The following is a 12,981-nucleotide window of genomic DNA, read 5'->3' on the forward strand; positions in this document are numbered from 1 at the left end:
CAACAAACGAACCTAAACAATACAATATTATTCCAAACATTTTGTACTTAAAACACAAAGACCTGATATCTCTTTGATATACCAGCCAAAACAACATCTGTCAGGTACAGTCTGTCACGTAAAATACGGTCTTTATATTTATGATTTAGCATGAGCGTAAACGAGCATATTCGCAGAATATCTCATTCAATGATTTACTTTAATCAACTTCGAAAATTTGAAATTTCTAAACCACACTATCCAATGACGTAGTAGCAGACCTTCCGATAGTAGCAGGTACGGTATAAATATTTGTATTAATCACTATGATTGTTTGTATCAGTCTTTAAGATATTCTTAGAAAAGCGATGGATTTTATCTCCTCTTTCCATCGCTCCTAAGAATATCATTCAATTATTATTCCTGACGGGTCAAAGTAGCGAATTTTTTCTATGGTGGCAAACATACGGCCCATCTGATAGTAAATGGTTACAGTAGCCTATAGATGCCCGAAACACCAGGGGAGTTACGTGCGTGTTGCCGATCCTTAAGAAACCTTAATATACCCTTCTTGAAAAACCCTCATGCTGTAGTCTCGTGACAAAATCTCGGCAGGTAGTTCATTCCACAGTCTAAGTGTCCGCGGAAGGTAGCTCCCTTGAAACCGCACTGTTCGAGATCACTTAATCTCTATCGTGTGGGAATGAAAGCACTGTCAGAGACCACTTACGTTCTTGCATGTGAGCATGAATTCCCTGTCGATGGCGAGCAGTGCGGTGGTAAACGGTAGCCGTAGGCATCATCTTGAACAATTCTTCAGAACACAGTAGAACACACAAAGTGAAGCGAAGTCTCGCCTCAAGCTAAGTGATTCGATACCGCCAAAGAGGTCGCAGTTTTACAGGTGACGTGATGCACGTAAAATAGCCCAAATCCAATAAAAAAATATTTGCGTCAGTCTGGATATTTTCTATGTATGTTATGTATATATTTACAAAAAATGTATTATATAAGTTATTTAGTACCTATATCACAAGTTTTGCTTAGTTTGAGACTAGATGGCGTTGTGAATTGTGCAGGTTATATTATTATTATTATAATTACGAAGGTCTCTATCTGACTGTTGGTTCGTTAGCTTATCATGACTAAAAGACTTAACGAATCGACGACTTAGTCTTAGGCGTGAAATTAATTAGTATGCCTTAATGGACATAGGCTATATTTTACATTAAAGGGGACGATGTCGCAACTATCAGGTAGTATTTCAAATGTTTATGTGTAATTACTTCATGTGTTGGAAGATGCCTGTGGTCAGCGGTAAGCACTTACCACCATGAGTGCTGCAGGTTATAATAAAGACTATATACTATACATGGTGCAAAAATTTGTACTAATAGAAATAGAGAATTAGAAATATTCTTTATTCAAATAAACGCAATACAAGAACTTTTGAACAGTCATATTTTTTTTATTCTACCACTCATTCGCAACGCAGACTTGTTATGTTATTATGTAAAATAATGACTAATAACATAATATAATAATAATTCTCTAAAATAAAGACAATTCACACAGCACCATCTAATCCCAAGGTAAGCAGAGCTTGTGTTATGGGTACTCGACGACTTAGACGACGATTATACTTATTTTTTTTGTAAATACATTAATAATATACATATAAAACAACCAGACTGTTACAAACATACTGATGAATATAATTGTTTGCACCATGCGAGGAATCAAACCCGCGATCGTTGGAAGTAAAGCGGTTTGCTAAACCACAAACCAATGATGCCGTGATATACATGAATACATTCAAATATTACTCCTAATATAATGTGGAAAAAATCACTATTTAGCGATAAAGCCGCTCATTGTTGTTGCCCTATATTATAATTATGTATTTTTTTTAAATTTCGTATACATATTAATTTATGTAATTGTTATTTTCTTTCTATGAGAGGAACAATAAAGAGTTTTTCATTCATTCATTCAATATTATCGGTTGAATTTCTCTATCCTATATTTTTTTTATAAAATGGCTACTATATTCGAAGTTGTTTGTTGACAAATATCCTCTACTTAATCTTAATTTTTGAGACAGTTCCGTCTCGTTCTACAGAATATCTTATCTTGCCGCGCAATTTGACGTTCCCTGGGCTATTGTGTTATGAATCGCTCTCATTATGATCTATTCAGACTCACATCCGTCTCCAAGCACCCTGTTAAGTTCAAATAATCTAAGTTGGTTTATGTAATTAAGAATTCTTAGTAGTAATTGACGGGGTATGTTAGTCTTTGAAATTTGACTATGTAAGTATTATTGTGTTTAGTAAGCACTAAATCACTGGCAGAAAATGCAGGATTAGTACATTCAAAAGGGCTTTATGGGCTATTTGAATTAATACTAATAATGTACTAATGCTATTGAATAAAAACAATATATGCATTCTAATTAGGCCTACTACTAGTCACTGCAAATTAAATAAAAATATAACAAACCTACGCCTATTTTTAACAAGGATTTGCAAAATTTACCAAATCGAAGAGGAAACGCCACTACACATCATACATGGTTGTAGCCCACTCGAGCATAAACGAAATATCTCTTTTGGACACACTCCACACCCTCTGTCCTGACAATTAACACAGCGCCATATAGTCCCACGGTAAGCAGAGTTTCTTTTACAGATACTAGACAACTAAGATAAATACCTAAATATTTTCCTATTGTAAATAAATACATAATATACAAAGAAAATACCCAGACCGATAAAAATAATCATATTTATGAATACAAATGTTTGCAGCGCGCAAGGAATCGAATCTGTGACCATCGGAATTAAAGCAGTGTGCTAAACCGCTAGACCACCAAAACCGTCAAGACTATCGCTCCTAAGAATATCCTTGATTCTTAATTCTTGTCCCTGACGGGCCTCGGCAGCGAGCTTTAAAAAAAAGGGTGAACACAATAGATATATGCAGGTCACAATGCTACAGGTCTTTTAGCACCGAGTAATAGACGAAACACTTTAAAACATATCGCTCGTTGCTGAATGTCAGTTAATTGTTCCCCTTACGATCATTCCAAGAGTCTCCTAAGAATGTCTTTTTACCCTACTAGCCGCCATTGTCCCTACTGCATTTATTTCAGAAATGTTTTGTGGATAAGATGGCGCTGCTGATTCCAGACCGCAATACAGTGGCGTACCTTTCTCACGACAGTGACCTATGACATGACAGGACACGGGTCTTCCTCACCCCAATCAAAGTATTAACTTAGCAGGCAACTATCCACGAGGAACTGGATTCGAGCCTTTTAAATAGTATATGTAGATGAATAATATTCATTAGGGACTATATTCTAGGGACAAACAATATTGAAATATATAGTGGTCCACATTTATTTTAGAAAGATAGTGTAGATAAGATGGCCCTTCTTTTTCTCAGAAATAAGTGAGCTTAATACAGTGGCGCCACCTATCAATTTTCTTTCGTTAGCAACGACAACTGATACTATAATAATTTATTTATTTGTGAACGACTTTAGCTACAGTACAAGATTAATAGATAAATCTGCTTATATAAAGCGTGTAAATATTTATCAAGTATTACACTACTATATTCACCACCATCATTTGTTTTTTACATTATTATAATCATTTATTTTTAAATTAAATATTTTTATCATCTTTTTTTGTGATTAAAAAAAAATAGAAATCAAAACTAAGTTTAAGAAAAAATAAAAATAAATCCATTAATAATAAATCTTAACTAGTTAACTACCGGCAAGCTGTTTGCTTTAGAAGCTGTTTTCGCTCGAAGAGCGAGTACATTGTCATTAAAAATTTCATTGTCATTTTATATTCGGAAATCCTTTTCATTTACTATTAGAACTCTCAATCCCCAATCTTCAAAAATTTACTAAGATCTCACTTTCTCTCCCACTAAAAATCTTTCTGCAATACGTTTTATTTTGCTATACAATATATAATTAAACAATTATTACAATATATAAATAAATACACTTATTTATATATTTTATTTATGTATGTGTATTTTATTTTATTTATTTAGTCAGGTATTATTTATTTATGTATACCATACTTATTTATATAGTATTTGTATATGTATTTCTATTTTTATAGCTAACCTTTCCATTAATCAAAGCTTCGGTCTCCTAGGTTATTTGTAAAAAAATTCTTTGAGCGATAAGGCCGCCTTTTGGTAGCATATTTATATTAATTTCCTTTTATGTTTTTTTATGTACAATAATATTATTATAATTAGGTAGACAGTTAGCTTGTTTTAACATTTCAGAGGCGTAAATAAATATAAAATGGCGTATTTGGGATTTTGGAGCTGTACCGAACATATTTCTGCCTCTAAGCATATGCTTTGTAAGGGTAAAAAATGGCAAAAAAATAGCATGGGTTTTGTATTAGATTTACGTACAGCTGTTTTTTTTAAATATTATCATTCATTAGGTCAGGCGTTTTTCATTTTATTTTTTTGCATAAAAAGTATACAGGTAGTTTATTAATAAAATATTCTCTCTCTAGTTTGGTTTACAAAATAAAATTATGTCCCCTATGATTTAACGCTACGATTTATTTAATTAAATAATTATATACATTATATTATGTTTATAGATGTCCTAATATAATAATGAAATTTAATACATGAAACCCGTTAAGGTATATTTTTCTCAGGTTAATATTTTTTTCTTCCTCATATTAATATCGAGGTCAATAATGTATCACAATGGAACTAATTCAGGAGACTACTGGTACTATATAAACATTGTTAGGCATTTAAAATTTGATATAATATTAAGAATGACTTTGGCAATTCACATAGAACCATCTCAACTCAGTCCCAAGCTCCGCAGAACTTTTATTATAGTACAGGACAACTGATAGAAAACATAGATACGTTTTTTAAAATAAAAACATGTATATTACATAGAAAATACTTAGACCGATACAAACAATCATATTTATGAATACTATATATAGATATATTTTCTTTGTAAATAAATACATAATGTATATAGAAAATATCCAGACCGATACAAACAATCATACTCATGAATACAAATGTTTGTGGCATCGAACTCGCGATCATCGGAAGTAAGGTGGTGTACTAAACCGCTAGACCACGGAGAATGTCAATGAGATGATTGACATTATATGTCATTATTACAACAGTATATGCTCGTACAAAATTAAATTTATGTGCCCATTACAATCTATAAAATTGAATCAGTGTACTCGTATTAATACGTAAAGCAAAGACTTTGTACTCCTTTTACAAAAATTGCGCGGATGGAGTTATATGAAATTTTGCACACTTATGGTTTGTATATAGAAGGAATGCGGAACGATATTTTTCTTTAATTATGCATAAAACAAAATATTAATAAATAAAATATTACACACCCTACCATTACATTACACGAACACAAAAAGTCAATATCAAATAGAGAATCAGGTTTGTCTCTGTGCTGTTATCAAAGTAATATAATAATAATAATAATAATAATAATAATAATAATCTCAGGACAATTCACACAGCGCCATCTAGACCCAAGTTAAGCTAGCTAAAGCTTGTGTTATGGGTACTAGATAACTGATACAAATACATAGATATTTTTTTTTTTTTAAATACATACATATTATATATAGAAAACACCCAGACCGATACAAACAATCATACTCATGAATACAAATGTTTGTGCCGTGCGAGGAATCGAACCCGCGACCATCGGTCGTAAAGCGGTGTACTAGACCGCTGGACCACCGAGGTCGTCGGTGAATATGAAGCAAGTCTTTGACAATAGAACCTTCAAACTTATAATTTAAATTAATTATGGTCGAATTTATACTACTGGGCGACCACTAGTCTTGCTGATATGATAAACGCTGTTTGTGGGTATATATGCATAGATAGATGGATCTTTGTTACTCTCACATGCATAAATTACTGAACAGATTGTGATAAAAGTTTACAGTAATATAGCTTATATGTCAGCATGACACACAGACTATAAATAACATACGGGTGAAACCGCGGGCACAGCTGGTATTAATAATAATATAAAATAAATCTCGACCTAGTTACCATTTAACTGACTGTATTTACATGAAAGTAAAATTCTATCATAATGTTCAGTCCGAAATGTCATAACAACAAACCCTTATGATGCCAAGTTTCCTAATTAGGAGCTTACAAAGACAATTGTTGTTGACGTCACTTCTCTTCTAACTATAATAGAAATGGATATAAGCTTATTCAAATTTCTAGTCTAACTTTGTCAGAACTTAGAATAGCTACTAGCCCTTATTAGAGAGGCTAAACTATTTCGATTAACTTTTATTTCTCTACTCTCTCCATAACTAACCACCTTGGTTTAAACTAGTAGTTTAAGATTTAACTAGACCCGGAACTATGTCTTAATTAAGGATATATTTTATTCTAAGTTAAGCCCTAGTTCTGAGTTTAGTTAAATCTTAAACTAATGTATTAGTTGACTAATATTTATTACATCACACATAACAAATGACAATGCTCACAGCAGCATATAAATTATTATATCATATAAATTAATATTAATAACAATAAGAATAAAACATTAATATTTGAAATAAAATCATTATGTTAAAAACAACAAGGTAATCAAATAAAAACAAATAACAAAATAATAATTTATACATCTATATATAAATAAAGTTGGAGTGTCTGTTTGTAATATTGAAATATCCATTTTTTACTACATGCATATGAATATAAATACAAAATAACATTTTTTACAATCTTTGTCTGTCTATTTGTGCCGGCTAATCTCTGAAATGGCTGGACCGATTTTGACGGGACTTTTATTAACAGATAGCTGATGTAATAAGGAGTACTACCTTAGGCTACGTTTATTTTAGAAAAAAAATTTAAATTCCACGACGAAGTCGCGGGTACAACTAGTAATAAAGTAAAATGCATAGCTTTGGCGAATTGTTATCGCGTCACTGTGAATTGTGTAAGGTATGGTTATCTCAGCATTGTGCCATGACGCTCATTTTCATTGAAATGCGAAATATATGACTTACGGACATACAAACAAATATGCAGATAATGTAACTTAATTCGTTTTCTTTTGTACAATATCATAAAATCTTTAAGTCCTAAAATAGAGTTTTTACAACACAAGAAGTAGATATTGTAAAAAACATAATATAAATACCTTTTCTATATTTTTAGTTATAGAAAATATTAGTTCAATATATTTAGATTATTTTGATAGTAAACCCGGACAATTGACACAGGGCCATCTAGTTTCAAGCTAATAAGAGCTTTTTTGTTAACAGCTGATTATAAATGCTAACATTTTTTGTAAATACATAATATAGTTATAATATACATGTATGCATCGTACGAGAAATTGATCCCGCGACCGACCGACGCGATTTATTTACAAATTATAGAAACACAACCAAATAGAATTAGATTAAAATATACAAAGAGAATACAGAATGTATCACGATAGACACATTCTATATTCTCTTTGTATATTTTATCACTGATTTCATATGTCACTAAAACCGCGTCAGAGTGTACATTGAATGTAGGCTAAGATTAAAATTTTATTGTATTAAAGGATACAATGACCGTAAAAAACATGCAGTCATAATCTAGATTATAAATATTAATACAAGAACAGAGCCAACAACTATCTAATGTAATCTTTATCTGATATATTTTGTATACCTTCATGACTATTAACTCAATGAGTTAAATGTATGAAATATTGGGTGCCTACATTTCACTACGCATATTGAAATTAACTATTGTGGCAGGAGGTAAGCCAATCGCAGTCTCACGGATTAATTTAATTCATCAAAATCTCCGCCCCGGATAGCCGGTCAAGAATCTAAATTGACAATTGACTGACAAATTGTCAATATATATTTTTTGACTGACTCTCCGGGGATAAAAATTGTGGATGCAGACTTTATTATAACATTGGAAACTCCAACAAATATTAGTTAATAAAACCTCGTTAATAATTTATTTTATAATTTTTAAATACAGAACGATGTGTTCTCAAAAGCACAAATGTCTTTTGTTTTCTGTTCTTCTTCTATATTTGTTAAACCGCTGATTACATCGAAATTATTATTCAAATACATATTTACAATTTGGTGTTTTATAATTGTTTTCAACGTAATGTTGAAAACAATTATAAAACACCAAATTGTCCAAAATCCACGTTGAGATTCAAACATCAATCAAAGCCACAATCTGTCGTTAATTTGAAATAGTAACCGCTACTCTACAACGCTTTCATATATTGACTATTGGATACTAAATACTAACGTTAACTTTTAATATAATTGGAATGATAAGTAAACTGACAGCTCAATTGATGATAAACGGCTACCGTCGCCTATGCGTTGAGAAGCGTGATATTTGGAATAAAGACTTAGATATCATACCTTTTATCCTGCAATTACAAGTTAATCTATATGCATATATATACATATCTTCATTACACATAAACATCAACTTCTGAGCTGCAAACCACTTGCAAACTAATTACGTACTCGTATCTTAGGGAAAGGAAAAGTGGCACGAAAGTTTATTTCGTTGAGAGGCCAAGTTTTAATTAGGATTATATACCGTTACAGCGAAGAAAAAAATCAGGGATATTTTATAGTGGCAAAGAAAACACATTTCCTTTTCACAACTGAGCTACTGAAAGGATCTCAATTAAAGTTTTTTTTATTATTGTCAGCTTATTATTGTTACAGTCAAAGATCGGTAACTCACTTTACTTAATGTATATATATATATATATATCTCTCTGTTTTCTTTATTCATCTGTATTTATATCTTTATAGCTATTATTAAACAGCACTAACTTATCACCATCCAGCACTACGTTGACTGGTACAGAATGCCATCAGCCATTAAGTCCGCCATATATACAGTTTTATATGCAAAATAATAAATATATAAATAAATTTATAGAACACGCATATTGCAGGTGATTAATTTAGCATGAAAATTTCAGAACATATTTTCACCTTTCTGTTAATTTATTGGTGAACGTGAAGCTTCATTTTCATGAGTATTGTATGTGATTTGATTAATAATAATTTTTTTACGTCTAAACCTGCACATACAAAATGTAATACACGTGCAAAATGTAATTTCATCAGACTAATATTTAAATTACTTAATATTTTTGTTGAATCAAACGATTCAGAACCACTTAGTAGATCATACTTTTAGTAAAAGATCCGTAACTCCCATTATTTATAGCTCATGCATATTTTATGAGTGCGTAACCCTTGTTTTGTGAAACGTGATAAGAAGGGTAATTGTATAAACTGACAGATTCGTAGAAAGATCGCGAGGAGGTATGTGTAAAAAAACTTTTTGCAAGTATTTATTTGGTTGAAAAAATAAAGGCCGATAGTAGTGAAACTTCAAGATACAAGTTACTTCCTTTCAATAATAAGATTATTTATATTTTTATATAAGATTACGACTGTTAGAAATGTATAAGTATATATTTCTCTAGGTTTGTTGCTTTTTCAGGGCTGAAAGACTATTGTAATGTAATGGAATGTAAGTTGGACTCTATCATACGTCATTAATCATCTCATTTAGGCTCTACGCGTACAACGGCCCGTAGAATGTTGTATATGTGGCCACTACTACGCATTCTAGGATTAAATGAGTCGTCTTTGGCTTCAAAGAATCCCGAAAAAGAGGATTGTTTGTAGCACCTATTGTATACAAGTATTCAGGTGTAGGCGATTCCCACACATAAATACACAGCTTCATAAATTTATTTACAGTTATTTACAAATATTTATTACATATAATTATTTAATAATAATAACCTTAATTATATACAATATACATATACTTATACATAAATATATACGTAATATTTATTTACACTTTATCAATATTAAACCGTACCGGTTCGTCTAGTACAATTGCAGCGTGCAGTGGAAACGCTCAATAAGAGGTTGACGTCACAACTCTTTTGTTCGCTATGTAGGTAGTCAGCGCGCCGAGGAACCGGCCAACAGCGCGAGCGCACATTCAATTCGATCTTACCAAACCAGTCGAGAACTATCTATGACGCGGAACGCTCGCTACTCGCTTGATAAATCGGCCGTACTGTAATTGATATTGCTCTGCTTATTCTCATTTATATCACCTTATTCATTAGTGCTTATATTCATTCTGTGCTTATTTCTTTACTGTGCTTGTGACTTTCTTCTCCTTCTACTGTATATACTTTCTTCCTATCTAAGTGTAACTGTGTTTACGTGTTGGGACAATATATACATACATATTTATCAACCGTAAGTCGAACTTTTATTTTATATCTACACTAATCAGAAACCCCAAACTGGTGACCCCGTATTTAAACATGAATAAAGAATTCCAAGACGCACAAGAAGGCACGCAATATGGCGCTGAGGAACGCGGAGAGCGCAGTTCCATTGTCACTGCTGACGAGAATATTGACGGACGAGAATTTTCCCGTGCAAGTCGCGACGGAGCGGAGGTTTATAAAGTATCCGTTCGTGTACCACCATTCTGGCCCGAAGAACCGGAAATATGGTTCGCTCAGGTGGAGGGACAATTTTCAATTTCCGGCATTACCAACGACGCTACAAAATTCAATTATGTCATCAGCCAGTTGGACAATAAATATTCTAGAGAGGTGAAGGATATTATTATAAGTCCTCCCGCGACGCAGAAATATGACAAGCTCAAGGCTGAGCTCATCAAGAGGCTGACGGCATCAAACGAAAATAAACTGAAGCAGTTGTTGATGCATGAGGAGCTAGGAGATCGGAAGCCCTCCCAATTTCTTCGCCATTTAAAGGGACTGGCTGGTATCGACGTTCCGGACGACTTCCTAAAGACCATATGGATCAGTCGTCTCCCACATGGTGTCCAGACGGTGTTAGCGGGACAGCCTGCCACTACTCACGTGGATGACTTGGCAGATTTGGCAGACCGGGTAAACGACCTCACTGTAGTGTCGCCCAGGGTAGCTTCTATCAACCAGGCCTCCTCTAATACGGAGCTCAGTGACCTTAGAAGGGAAGTCGCGGAGCTTCGTAGGCAAATGCAGTCGCTGACGACTAATAGAGGCATTCAGCAACAGCACCAGCAACGACCATCTCGACGTACCACGCGCAGTAGATCTCGGTCAAAATCGCGGTCACAGTCTAATTACCGCAAATTCCCGATCTGCTGGTACCACAGTAAATTCGGCGATAAGGCCAGCCATTGTATCCACCCCTGTGACTTTAAAATGGCGGGAAACTCCATGGGCAGTCGGTAATGGCGGCTGACGATTGCCCATCCTCTACTACTGGTCGCCTTTTCGTTACCGACCGATCTTCGAAGTTACAGTTCCTGGTCGACACTGGTAGCGACCTCTGTGTCTTCCCCCGGTCGGCGCTGCGTGACCGTCGTGCCCCTACTAACTTCGAGTTGTGTGCAGCTAATGGCTCAACTATATCAACATACGGTTATGTACATTTAACTTTAAATTTTGGTATGCATAGAGACTATAGTTGGCGCTTCGTAGTTGCTGATGTAACCAAACCTATTATAGGAGTAGATTTTTTAAAATTTTATAATTTAATAGTAGATTGCCGCAATAAAAAGCTGATAGATAATACTACATCTATATTTTCTGTTGCCACATCTGTAGATTGTAAAAATGTTCACTCTGTAAAGGTCTTGACTGGTGATTCTCGTTATCATAAAATTCTTGATGAGTTTCCAGATATCACTAGACCAGCTGGTACACATCACACAATACCACACAACACCGTCCATCATATCCGCACGACACCAGGCCCTCCAGTATCTAGCTCACCCCGTCGCCTAGCCCCCGATAAACTTAAAATAGCGCGACAGGAATTTCAGTCGATGATCACCAGCGGCACAGCCCGGCCTTCGGAGAGCCCCTGGTCATCGCCTCTGCACCTAGCGCCAAAGAAGGACAACGGTTGGCGTCCATGCGGGGATTACAGGTTGCTTAACGCTCGTACAGTGCCTGACAGGTATCCGATTAAGCATATTCACGATTTTTCACACAGCATTTCAGGCTGTAAAGTCTTCAGTACGCTGGATCTCGTGAAGGCATACAATCAGATACCTGTCAGTCCTGACGATATATCGAAGACAGCAATAACTACGCCATTCGGGTTATTCGAATTTCCCTTCATGACCTTTGGTCTTAGGAATGCGGGGCAAACCTTTCAAAGATTTGTCGATGAGATGACCCGAGGCCTCGATTTCGTATATTGCTATCTCGACGACTTTCTAATCTTCTCTAGGAGCGAGGCACAGCATGAGGATCACCTCCGTAAGGTATTCATGAGGCTAAAAGACTATGGCATGCTGGTTAATACGTCCAAGTGTGTCTTCGGGGCTAAAGAGGTAACCTTTCTAGGCTACAATATCTCTGAGCATGGCACCAAACCACTGGACTCCAAAGTGCAGGCCATAAGGGACTTTCCTACCCCCACCAACGTACGTCAGTTAAGGAGATTTTTGGGCATGCTCAACTTTTATAGGAGATTTATTCCTCAAGCTGCCCAAACTCAAGCTCCTTTAAACGCGTTGCTGACTGGGGCTGTAAAAGGATCACACCCAATCAATTTATCAGGTGACACCCTATCGGCATTTGAGTCCTGTAAGGATGGACTTTCTAACGCAGCTTTGTTAGCCCACCCAGACTGCAGTGCTAAGTTAGCATTGGTGACGGACGCATCCGATAAAGCTTTGGGTGCTGTCTTACAGCAGTATAAAAACGATCTGTGGGAACCTTTAGCTTTCTTCTCCCGCAAGTTAACCACTTCCCAAGAAAAATATTCCCCCTATGATCGTGAGTTACTGGCTATTTATGAAGCTATAAAGTATTTCCGTCACATGCTCGAAGCCAGGCACTTTATTGTT

General features: G+C 34.7%; 1 protein-coding gene across 1 annotated transcript; it reads left to right on the top strand.

The window, feature by feature from the left end:
- Positions 1-10,426: 10,426 nt before the first annotated feature.
- On the top strand, positions 10,427-11,353 carry LOC131853339 (uncharacterized). Its single transcript, XM_059204206.1, has one exon. It carries the CDS (start codon positions 10,427-10,429, stop codon positions 11,351-11,353), a length of 927 nt encoding a protein of 308 aa, XP_059060189.1.
- The last annotated feature ends 1,628 nt before the right edge of the window (positions 11,354-12,981 follow it).

This window comes from Achroia grisella, unplaced genomic scaffold (assembly GCF_030625045.1).
Source record: "Achroia grisella isolate CSIRO2021 unplaced genomic scaffold, CSIRO_AGI_Agris_v1 utg900, whole genome shotgun sequence".
Classification (NCBI taxonomy): Eukaryota; Metazoa; Arthropoda; class Insecta; order Lepidoptera; family Pyralidae; genus Achroia; species Achroia grisella.